The sequence below is a fragment of the Microcaecilia unicolor genome, chromosome 2 (assembly GCF_901765095.1).
Source record: "Microcaecilia unicolor chromosome 2, aMicUni1.1, whole genome shotgun sequence".
NCBI classification, from domain to species: domain Eukaryota; kingdom Metazoa; phylum Chordata; class Amphibia; order Gymnophiona; family Siphonopidae; genus Microcaecilia; species Microcaecilia unicolor.
Window position 1 is genome coordinate 564,763,181 of NC_044032.1, and position 12,117 is coordinate 564,775,297.

The following is a 12,117-nucleotide window of genomic DNA, read 5'->3' on the forward strand; positions in this document are numbered from 1 at the left end:
ATAACCTATCAACATCCCCTTTTGGGCTAGGTAGTTTTATTATTTTGAAAACTGGCTTCTGTTAAAAAATAAATAAATAAATCAGACATTAGTTTTTAATATCCATTGGCATTGTTCTGCTAATATTGTCTCTGTTCCCTTTCTTTTGTTAGAAAGTAACAGATAGGATGGATGCCTGTATTCCTCTGAGACATGTAACATGTACCAGGTGTTTTCTGAGGATAGGAGGATGATAGTCCACACATGCCCATCTGTCTTCCCTAGGAATTGGAGTCCTGGCTTGTGTTTATGGGGAAAGTATGTTCAGGGTATTTAGCTTGTGACATTACATTTGTCTAGTATTTCATTTGTGTTGTGTCTTTGGCTGTAGTTAGCCAAAGCTTAAATAGAAGGTTTAAGTGCTATATATATTCAGTATCTGTAGTGATACAAATCAAATTTTCAAGTTGAAGAATGTGGTTTGGTTTATGAAGATCTGTTTTCCAGGTAGAAAGACATATGTTCAAGCTTTCTTCATGAGTTGCGTATTGGATTAAGATTTCCAGTTCATAAAGATCAGTTTGCTTTAGAATGATTTAAAAGAAAATTAGTTGAACAGTTATATTATACTTGGGTCATTTTTATCCATAACTGTTTTAACTCCAGCTTAAAAAAAACGACCTGCATTAATAAAGGCACTGTTATTGGGCGACTTTAATGAAGAAAGCAGAACTTCTAAATTGGGACTTGATAGGTGAAAGCCTTTTGAAAACTAATAACTGATCCTTTGTGTTTTCATGTTAGAGTTGTCACTGCAGAAGAGCCAAAGAAGAGAAGCTTCAACACTTGATAACAATGCACAACCAATACCATGCTCTGCTCTAGGTAAAGTGTTAGTTTCCTAGCAAGATAGATCATAGTTATTTTCCTTGTTGTATTTCCCCTGTCTATAGGTGGTTCTAGCAGGGTATGACTTTTTTTCATAAAGGAGATATTGTGTCATAATGGTATACGCATTTTAACACACATTATGCATTTGAATGTTAGGAGCCACATTCTGAACCACTCTTCCGACATATATAGCTATCAGAAAATAATGGTCTGATTATTTAAAGAATTTACGCTTCTAACTTTGAGTTATGCTCTTAAATTAGCCTCTTTGAAAATTTGAGGGTTGGGTGTCTAAGCTTATACTAATTCATTAAACTCCTGCATTTAAAAGTGTAAAAGTGGGGAGCAATAGAGGCAGATTTAGGTAAGTGCTTAGTGCTGATTTTTCAGTATAAATTATATTCATTAATCTAGGCAAATGAATGTCAGGCCTGATTTTACAAGCATGACTTTTAAGCTCCTTCTAATTTTGCCTGAAAAAGTACAACTTTCACAGCTCAGGTTTTGTTTGTTTGCTTTAATATTGGGGTTTATCTGTAAGCTACAGGATTGTTATCACACAACACATTAAAATATATTTGTATGTCTAGTTGAGCACTGATAGCTGAAGACAGGTTAGATGAGCTGCGTTCAGACCTCTGTAAAGTAAGCTCAGAGTCTATAGTGCAGTGTCACAAACTGTGCGCTGTATAGAAGAATTTGCTCAAAATACTGTTGAGTATAGCACAACAAATGCTATAAGTCATCTTTGCGGTATTGTTTTAGAGCTGCTGTGACCTTGACCCTGCCTAGAGAAGAAGGAATGGACTACACAAAGCACATTTTGCATATTTATTTAAAAGTGAAGATATGATTGTATTATAATATAAATACTGTATAGATATTCAGTTTTGTTTTACAAATTAAAACCATTTGTGATGTAATTTCAATAAATTTAGTTTTGGGCAAGATTTACACTGTCTATTGTAAATTCTGGATTTCTTGCTGTTAAATTAAAAAAAATATTTCTTTGGCTGGCTTTTGACATCGTTTTTGTTTGCAACCTTTCTAAAAGAGAGATTAAACATTTGAAAAGTAAAATGATTCCTACACAGCAGTTTTTCACTTTTGATGGCATAGGAAAATTAACATTGTCAAGGTTTGAGATGTCAAGTTTAGTTGTTTTCTATGTTGTAATTTGCACAGTCCCCTTGTAATTAGAACTTAATGACAAATGTACACATCCCAAGTGGCAAAAACTGAACACAACTCATAACTTTTTTTCTCAAGAAGAACAGTATGTACAATCTTGCTTCCCCATGCACTGTTTTCTTTTTTTTTTTCTTATGATGCTTGGCATGTTTTTACTGGACTGTTCTACTTTTTGCCTTAGATCAATGTTTCCCAACTAGTATGCCTTCAGTCATGAGCAGGGGTGCTACTGCCCAGTATTAAGGTTCAGGTTATACATGGATCATGCTCTTGGTAGCTTCCAGAAAAAAAAAAAAAAGAGAGATCAGTAGTTGCTATTAAACAGGCACATACTCTGTTCTGAGCATTTGTATAGGTCTCACATGTCTCTCTTCTTGGATACAGCAAGCAAGACTGCAGGTAGTATAGTTAGCTAGGCCCTTTGTGTGTCACAGAAAGCCATGCACCCACTTCCTGTATCTAGGCTACAGTATCTGTTCTGCAGTGTGGTATGCTGCTCCAACATTTCAGCAAGAAGAAAAAAAAAAGGGGGGGGGGGGAGGGTTGGGAAACAGTTTTAGATTACTTTTTAGTTAAGTTCCCATTTTGCCCAGTAACTGCCTGAATATGGCTTATGACTTTCAGTTGTGTATTCTTTACTGTCACCCAAGTTAGCTTCTCCTTACAAATCAATATTCAGTTGAAAATGTTTCTTCAGGCTGTTTGCAAGCTATGATGATTGCTTCTGAGGCAATGCCTATCTGGAGGGTGCTGTTACACAGATGACGGCATGCTTTGGGAAGGGAAACACAACTGATTAGGAGAAGCAGCCTAAGGAGCTCACTGATTAAAGGTTCTTTGCCCACAGGCACAAAATAGGAGACTTAGTAATTACTATGAGACCTACTACTAATCTTGCAGGATATTCCACCCCCACCCCCACAAAAAAAAAATCTACTGGGGATAATGTTAGAAGGGTTGGAAAGGAGAAGTGAGAAAGGTCTCAGACTCTGGCTCCTAGATTCGATTAAACTTTGTTTAGGCCTGGACTAACCCATCTCACTGACCACTCCAGTGTTTAAGATGTTACAAAACCACAGTCACAAGCATACAACTCCTCTCCTAACAGGACTTATTAACTTATATACACCTCCTAGCCTTCTAATAAATTCATCACCACAAGGAGAGAGAGATATACAAGACTGGCACATGGCAGAATCAAATACAGCTGGTATCTAAAAAGCTAGTCCGAAACCAAATATACAGCCTATTTCAACAATCAAGATGCAGCTTTTTTTTTTTTTTTTTTACAGTTCAGAAGTCATACAGAGATTATTTCAAAAAAGTATATTATGGAAAAAAATCAAATTAAGCAATAAAATGGTGGTAAAAGATAACATCACTGAGTATCAGTGGGTAATGTTATCTTACACCAGCAGCAGGATGAACTGTTCTTATAACTCAGAAAGTTGTGCATGTGTAAGCTCTTCTGGGCAATGATCTTCTCTCCATTTTTTCCATTCTGCAATACAGAGCTCTCCTAACTCTTGATGTAGTGTTCCCAATTCAAAAAAAAAAAAGAAGAATATTTTCTTTGATTAAAATTGTGTTGGTTGCTTTGAATGTTGGAGGACCACGGCCAAGGCAGGCTTCAGGCCCTGAACCTACAAGTTAAGATGATCTATCTATGGGTGTCAATTTGTTATTTATTTGGTGTCTTGTTTTTCCTTTGTATTTGCAATTACTATATAAAAAGCATTATATTGATACTAAAGAAAGTGTCATGTCCACACAAAACAGTACAAATTATTAAGAACTAAAGGTATCTAGTGGGATATAGACAAAATAGGAACTATCAAATAATACTGTATATAAAATAAATAGATGTAAGCATCTAAAGATGCAAGCTTAAAATAAAGCAATTATAAAGGAGAGGCAGGAAAATGCCTCAGAGCTTCAGGGACATAACCCTATAAAGCTATTGGATCTAAGTAACAGTAACTTATAGTGCATTGCTCTTCATAATTGGCTAAAAACCTTCCAACCCTTAACATTAAATGTCCAATGAAGTGCCCATCAAAAGCAGTGCAAAAACTAAACTGTGCTATAAAAAAAAGCTACATATTGTGCACTAATCTCAAATCTCAATAATGGTTGCTGTATATACAAGCTCTTCTTCTCCATAGCAAAGATCCCCAAATTGGACAAGACAACGTTCATAATTTCAGAAGAGGAGAAATGAGACATACAAGCAAACAAAAGTCATAAGAGTTGGCAACTCCAAATTACTTCCAGCCCTCTGTAACAGGCACTTCCTCAATACAATCATTAAAAACCAAACCGCCTATCTCACATTGTACCCTGAAAAAGTTTTAAGATGGAACAGATCATAACACAAATTAATTGCCTGGGGAGGTGACAACATTGTGAGGGAATTTTAATGAAGAGTGGCCCTAATCTCCAATGACAGATTTCTTTTCAAGAAAACAGTTTCTTACCTGTAGTAGATATTCTCTGAGGACATAGGACATAACCCCTTGCGCATGGGTGATATGATTCATTACTGGGGAAAGTTCACATACAGAGCTCCATTAGACGACATCACCCTCAAGTGAGAATTATCTGTCCTGCTTATTCTCTGAGAATAAGATGGCCTTAGAGATGGGTTTGGTCTAGAAACAGAAAACCCACCCACCTGTTGTTGACTATAACTTGTGGCAAAAGTAGCAATTGATGTACTCCTAGTAACATGATTAGGATATACAGTAATCATATCAAGACTATCTCAAGAAACCAACATCACCATTTCTCTCTCTTGTCATGAATAAAAACATATCCTTAAAGGAGGGGTTCTTAACCCAGCTAATCAGTTTTTCAAGATATCCGCAAGGAATATGGATGAGATAAATTTGCATGCATTAATAAAAACAAGGAAGGTATTTTCATAAATCAATCAAACAAAAATAACCTACATGAGTAGTCCAATTGCAAGATAAGAAAAAAAAGACAAAAATTTCAAAGACCAAACCCACATCAAGGGGAAGAGCAAATGCTACAAAAAATAAAGTAATTAATAGGAAAAGGATAATGAGGAAACTGAGCTGCCCTCTTCCATACAGCTGAACTAAATTTACTAGTTCCTTTTAATCTATAACCCACCACCACCACCCTATTTTAATCCATCATACTCAGAAAAATCTGTGTGCGAGAGAGATGATTTACAACTGGAAGGGTTCAAAAAGCATAATTAAAATCCTGAAATGAAAGACATATGCAAGGGAATGTAAGATAAAAAGTAGCCCCACTGCCCTACATTTAAATGAAAGAAAAGCTTTATATCTCATTTATATGGACTTAGACACATCTAGAAATAGCTGTAGATTTTGCCCATAGAAGAAAATTTTTTTTCTGAAATAAGCTTTCAGAACAGATAGTTACTTTTGATTCTGAACCAGCCAAACTAATAATGTAACTCGAGTCTCAATATTCTACGGTATCTCCAACAATTTAGTTAAATCAGACTGCTCTCCTAAAATATCCAACGTTACTCCCTCTTCATTCAAATTCAAAACGTTTGATAGCAAATAGATACTTGAGATAAGCAATAGCTGCAGATTAGATAAGATTTCTTTCAAATAATTGTTAAATTTTCATCTTACTAAATTATCTGAAAAAACTGAGGTTTTATTTTTTTTTGCAAATAAAGATTTTGCACCTTATATTGCTTATCCGGTAGCTTGCAATGTAGAAACCTGCGAGCTGAGGAAACTGGGCAGCAGTAAAGTGAAGAAATTGTTTTCTAAACATCCAGTAGTGTCGGCTCACCATCAGACTTCTCATATATAACTAAGGAGATTTAATGACAGGAAATGGCATGATGTCAAAAAGCTGAAGCCCGTTCCCCCAGCAGCTGCCATCTTGGTACAGTGGAACCCCATTATAACATACCCTGCTATAACGTGAACCCACTTATAACACTCATGTATTGGCTCTCTTTTTTTGTACTGACATTTCCTCTCCTGCCAATGTCTAGTTATGCTGGGGTGGAGCCCACCCCTTTCCTGCTTGAAAAACCAATGTTTAGCTATGCTGGGGTTGGCTCCATCTATGTGTTCATTATCCACATGGCTTTTCCTGCTCCTGATGGACTCTTGATAAACGTGGCTTTTTTCAGCTCCAAGTATCATTCTGGAATCTGCCACCGGTAGACTCTTTATTCAAGTGGCTTTGTCTGCTCCTGGTGCTACTTTGATCTTCCATGTGATAGTTAAAGCCAGTATAGAAAGTTTTTAATAATGATAATTCTCCAGTCTACCACAGGTGGACTCTTCCTCGTCATCAGCATCATCTCCCGTTGTCTTTGTTGTTATTCACTACTCAAAAGTTATCTACACTAGATCAACTGAAGTCTGGTAAGCAACAAACCCAGCTAGCCAAAGAGCAAGTTATCATTTTTTTTTAACATTTGTACCCCACGCTTTCCCACTCATGGCAGGCTCAATGTGGCTTACATGGGGCAATGGAGGGTTAAGTGACTTGCCCAGAGTCACAAGGAGCTGCCTGTGCCTGAAGTGGGAATTGAACTCAGTTCCTCAGGACCAAAGTCCACCACCCTAACCACTAGGCCACTCCTCCCCTACTACTCCTAAGAGGGTGGGGGCAAGAAGAAAAACTGAGAGGATTGCCCTGTATTATGTAAAAGGAAGCAGGATTACATAGGGAAAACATTACATAAGAGTAGCCATACTAGGTCAGACCAGCGGTCCATCTAGCCCAGTATCCTGTTTTCCAAACAGTGGCCATGCCAGGTCACAAGTACCTGGCAGAAACCCAAATCCTGGCAACATTCCTTACTACAAATCCCAGGGCAAGAAGTTGCTTCCCATGTCTGACAATAGCAGACTATGGATGTTTTCTGCAGGAATTTGTCCAAACCTTTTTGTGTACTTTGTTATGGAAATTGTGCCTTAATTTATTGTTATATTTAGGACCCCTTGACTCTTTTGTACTGGTATTTGCTTGGTTAATGAAATTTAAAAGTGCATTGAAAACAAAACAGAATATAAACATTACTAATATCACTAAACAAAAAGTTATATGGGTATCAATGACATAAGAAAATGTAGGAAGGAAGCCAAATTTACTCCCCTGTTTACTAAGTCACGCAATGGGCTGTGTTGGCATTGCTGTGCAGCTTAGTAAACAGCAGAGTTAGGCTTCGACATAGAAAGCATCCAGATCCTCCAGAGTAGCATTTTTAGAAATGCTCATAAGTACATAAGTATTGCCACACTGGTAAAGACCAAAGGTCCATCAAGCCCATGATGAAAAGTTGGATTCTGTGCTATATCAGCAGTTCATCCAATCTCGGTTACAGGGTGTCCCTATTTCAGGCCCCATCATGAAAGCACAGGCTGAAAAATTTAAACAACAGCTAAATGGGCAAGAGTTAAAGTTCAAAGCCAGCTTGACAAATTTAAAAAAAAAGGCATGCCATCACTCAAGTCCTTGTCTCAGGATAGATCTGATCAGCTGACAAGGATGCAGCACATTCTTACCCAAGAGAACTTTTAAAAAAAACTGCTGGAAGGAGGAGGGTACACTGAGGATCAAGTGTAGACTTGTGATGAAACAGGACTGTGTTTCAAAATGTTACCAGATCGTAGTCTTTCCAAAAATATTAGGACAAGGTGGCACGCAATGAAGCTATTAAGCAGTAAAGAACCCAACCATACCTGCTAAAGGGGGCTGGGCACAACCGGGCCGAAGGCCTGTGAGGACAAGGAAGGGGGAAGGGCGGGGAAAAGCGAAGGGGGAGGGAAGGCAGAGAGCTAATGTAGGCAGGAAAGGGGAGGGGCGGAGAGAAAAAAATAAGGGAAAAAGGAAAGGACACGTCGGAGGCTCCCCTTTTGAATCGAAGCGTCGGGAGCAGAGCAGCGCTGAACCACCAGCCCACCCCGGTCCATGGGCACCGATTGTCGCAGACAGGCGTTAAAAGGCAAGGTTTACACATTGACACCAGGGGGTACACAGCAACATAGCAGTGACAGTACTAATTGAAGGGTAATTTCGTGCCCAGAAAGACTTCTTTGAAAGTATATGCATAAGCAACTGTTGGGGCTGCATGTTGGCAGCCGGGTAAAAGAAAGAACGGGGGCACAGCGTGTCTCCTGGCTTAGACGGCCAGGGGGTCAGCCCCGCGGTTTGGTAATATGGGAGGGCATCCTTAGTCGGGTTGCACCAGGAGTCAACGGGTGCTTGAAATTGGCACAGGGGCACCCAGGCTGCTTAGACGGCAACCTGTGGGGCATACTAGGCATTTGTGAGAGAGAAAGCTGTGTACCCACAGTGTAGCAGGTTGTATTATGTTGTGATATGTTGTTCTATCAATAGGTATGTTATCCTGTTGTTTGAATTGTAATGTGAAACGTTCCTGGCTGCGGCCAAATAAATCCAACTTTCTTCAAGATGGCTGTCAGTGTGGTATGTGTGTGTGTGGGGGGGGGGGGGGGGTCCGAGCATGTGCAGAGTGCCTGAATTGATTTATTTGTTACATTTGTATCCCACATTTTCCCACCTATTTGTAGGCTCAATGTGGCTTACATAGTACCGGACAGGTGTTTGCAGACTCCGATGTAAACAAGTACAAAGTGATATTGTGGTAAGATAAAGTTCATGTGGCACAGCCACATTCGGGAATCGTACAACGGAAGAATTGTGTTATGTCCATTACACACTTTAGTTAATTTAAAACAAATCGAAGAAAATATTTCTTTGCTCAACGTGTAATTAAACCCTGGAATTTGCTGCTAGAGAATATGGTAAAAACAGTTAGTTTAGCAGGGTTTAAAAAAGATTTGGATAACTTCCTAAAAGAAAAGTTCATATTAAGATGGACTTAGGGAAAAACCACTGCTTATTAATAGGATAAGCAGCATAAAATCTATTTTACTGTTTTGGGATCTTGCCAGGTACTTGTAACCTGGATTGGCCACTGTTGGAAACAGGATGCTGAGTTTGATGGACCTTTGGTCTGTCCCACTATGGCAACATTTATGTTCTTACTAGCAGCAAAAGACAAACAAACAGGAAGGCTTTAAACAAAGAAAGGACAGAGGGACCATTCTTAATAAATCTGGCAGTGAAAGTGAAACCACTCATGATTGGGAAGTCAATCACTCAGGTGTATTCATCATGTGAAAATATTTCCCTTTTGAATACACAAACAGCAGGAATGCTCAAATAAACGCTTCAGTCTTAAGTACATAAGTATTGCCATACTGGGACAGACCGAAGGTTCATCAAGTCCAGATCCTGTTTCCAACAGTGGCCAATCCAGATCACAAGTACCTGGCAAGATCCTAAAACAGTACAATACAATACATTTTATGCTGCTTATTCTAGAAATATTTACGGACTGGTTTCATAAGTCCTTTGTTCCAGCGGCTAGAGAGCATCTATGTATACTTAAACAAGAGAAGAAGGCCCTTCTACTGGATACCTGCCAAGTACCCCCTCCAGCAGAAGAGCTTGTCAGCTGCAGTGCTTTTTTTGTGCCGGTACGCGCCGGTACAGCGTACTGGCACCTTTTTTGTGAGGTCCGGCTCACCCATAGGCCCGACTCCGGAAGTTCGCTCCCTCCCTCCCTCCGAGTTTCAGGGTCTTCGTCCCTCCCTCCCTCCCTCCCTTCGAGGTCCAGGCCCCCTCCCTCCGAATTTTAAAAGTCATCTTGACTTACCTCGTCGGGGTTAGGCAGCCGGCAGCAGCAATAAAAAGCGTGCAGGCTCGGCGCTTACTTCAGTTTTCCCTTCTCTCTCTCTCAGCTCTGGTCCCGCCCTTGTGGAAACAGGAAATGAGGGCGGGACCAGAGCTGAGAGAGAGAAGGGAAAACTGAAGTAAGCGCCGAGCCTGCACACTTTTTATCACTGCTGCCGGCTGCCGTAACCCCGATGAGGTAAGTCAAGAGGAACTACATATGGGAAGCTTTCAAATAAATTAAAAAGCTGTCAGAGCATGTGGAGCAATGAAAGGCTTCCAAGAGGAAGGGGGTTTTGTGTGCAAGACAATGAGCAGAGTCATGGGGAAAAAGAAAGAGGAACTTGCCAGTCAGTATTCAGACTACCACAAGTGATTTAACCAGGCAGAAGCCTTTCCTGCCCAGTTAAATCGCTTTGCATTGGATAGTTGGAGTCTTAGCCTGGGCCAGACAGAGACACCTGGGCATGGGTTGCTGTCTTTTTTGAGATGAAAATAAAGGCATATAGCACAGCACTGAAGTTCATAATACAGCATTGCAAATAACAAAGAGCACTTGCTGTGATCGACTTTTAAGGAGTACAAGAATGCTACAGGATAGCAGGAGAGTCCAGCAGAATAGTTCACAGCGTTAAAAAGCATCTTAAGTTACTTAAAAAAACAAAACAAATGGGGAATATATGTAAAAAGTCCACATTTCAGTGACTATGGAACAAAAAAGTGAAACTTTAAAGGTTTACTAAGAGGATCCGGGAGAATCCCGAAGTATCCTTCATTTACCTTTTGCCATGCTGGAGCACTGACAAAAACCATTAACTCTCCTCTTCATAGACCCCTCAAACTCCACCCCCCCCCCCCCCCAATCCCCTCCTAACAGAGAATGCAAAATCTATGAGGTTTAACAAAATAATATAAATTCGCAAGTTTGTCATTGTTTTTGGACAACCCAATATGGCGGCAAGCCCAGATAGGCTCATGCCGTCTCCTGTCATTAAACCTCCTTGGATATAACAGCCATGTAAAACCCTGATGAATGTGCAATAGGTGTTGGTATTGGCACAGGCATAGCAGAGCCTACATATGAATTAAGTGAAACCTGCTCCTGCAGAACTAAAATTCCCCTGAGCCAGCAGACCTCCTTGTTACTGCCCTCTCCTCAGGTCAAAGCAACAGAAAACTATTGGTGGGAGTGGGGTCTTTCCCTAAACTAAGGGACAGGCAGACCCAACAGAGGTAATTGGACTCAAAGCCACCAATCACCCAAAGCTGATAAAATCTTTGGAGGTGCTTATCCATAGGACTAACAACTTTCCGTCCTTTCTGCTCACTCATATTATAAATCACAATAATAAAAACAGAGTTCTCACCAAATCAACCATTCTGCAGTACAACAGAAGCTTCTCCACAGCAGCTCCTAAAAGGTAAGGCATGTCCCTTAGGGCAGTGTTTCTCCAAGTCCAGTCCTGGCGTACCCCTTGTCCACCTTAAGTTTCATTTGCCATTTAGATGCCCTGCCTCAGTCTCACAAGATCCTTCTGCAGATTTTCACAAATCCTTACTTCTTATTCAGGGAGGTGGGGTAAAAAAAATAATAATTTTGCGTCATCTGCAGATTTGACCACCTCACTCATTGCTCCCATCTTCAATTCATTTACAAATATACTAAATAGCACAGGTCCTAGTACAGACTCGTGGGACATTCCCTTTTCCGTGAGGATAACTGACCATTTAGTCTCACTCTGTTTCTTATCTTTTAAGCCAATTTGCAATCCACCAAAGACCACAGCTTTCTATCCTATGGCTCTTAAATTTCTTAAGGAGCCTAATGAGGAACTCTGTCAAACATCTTCTGAAAATGCAAATATATTACACCAACCAAGAGAGAGTAATGTATGTGTCAGTCAATGCAGAAGACTGGATAGCCCTCATATTGCTGCTGGACTGCTGTCTTCATCTTCATACCGATGAGTTTAGTTATTTAAAATTGCTAAGAGACTGGGAATACCAAAACTAAAATAAAGACCCTTCACATTATTTGATTTGTTTATGCTATTTTCTGTCTACTATATCATTTCATAAAAAAACACTATTCAGTTTTAGAACACCATCTTTCAATCACAAATGACTACAAGTATATTTGAGCCAATGGTTTACTGTAAGGCTCTGTCTCTATAATGCTAGTAATTTTTGGCCCAATACAAGAGATTTATCAGGTAGATAATCCACTATGGCCTCTATTTCATATGAAATTCACAGATAAACTAAAATTATTATAGTACCTTATCATAAGCTCAAAAAGGCAAGGTACAGCACCATAAAAAT

At 39.6% G+C, this 12,117-nt stretch overlaps 1 protein-coding gene across 2 annotated transcripts in view; it reads left to right on the plus strand.

Annotated features, from left to right (window-relative positions):
• VPS37A (VPS37A subunit of ESCRT-I) overlaps positions 1-1,882 on the plus strand; it is a 73,614-nt gene extending 71,732 nt beyond the window's left edge. For both annotated transcript variants that reach the window (XM_030191440.1, XM_030191441.1), the window contains 2 exons: positions 784-864; positions 1,636-1,882. In XM_030191440.1, coding sequence (XP_030047300.1) covers positions 784-864 — 81 coding nt within the window. In that variant the 3' untranslated portion in view covers positions 1,636-1,882. The remainder of the gene's footprint in view (positions 1-783; positions 865-1,635) is intronic.
• The last annotated feature ends 10,235 nt before the right edge of the window (positions 1,883-12,117 follow it).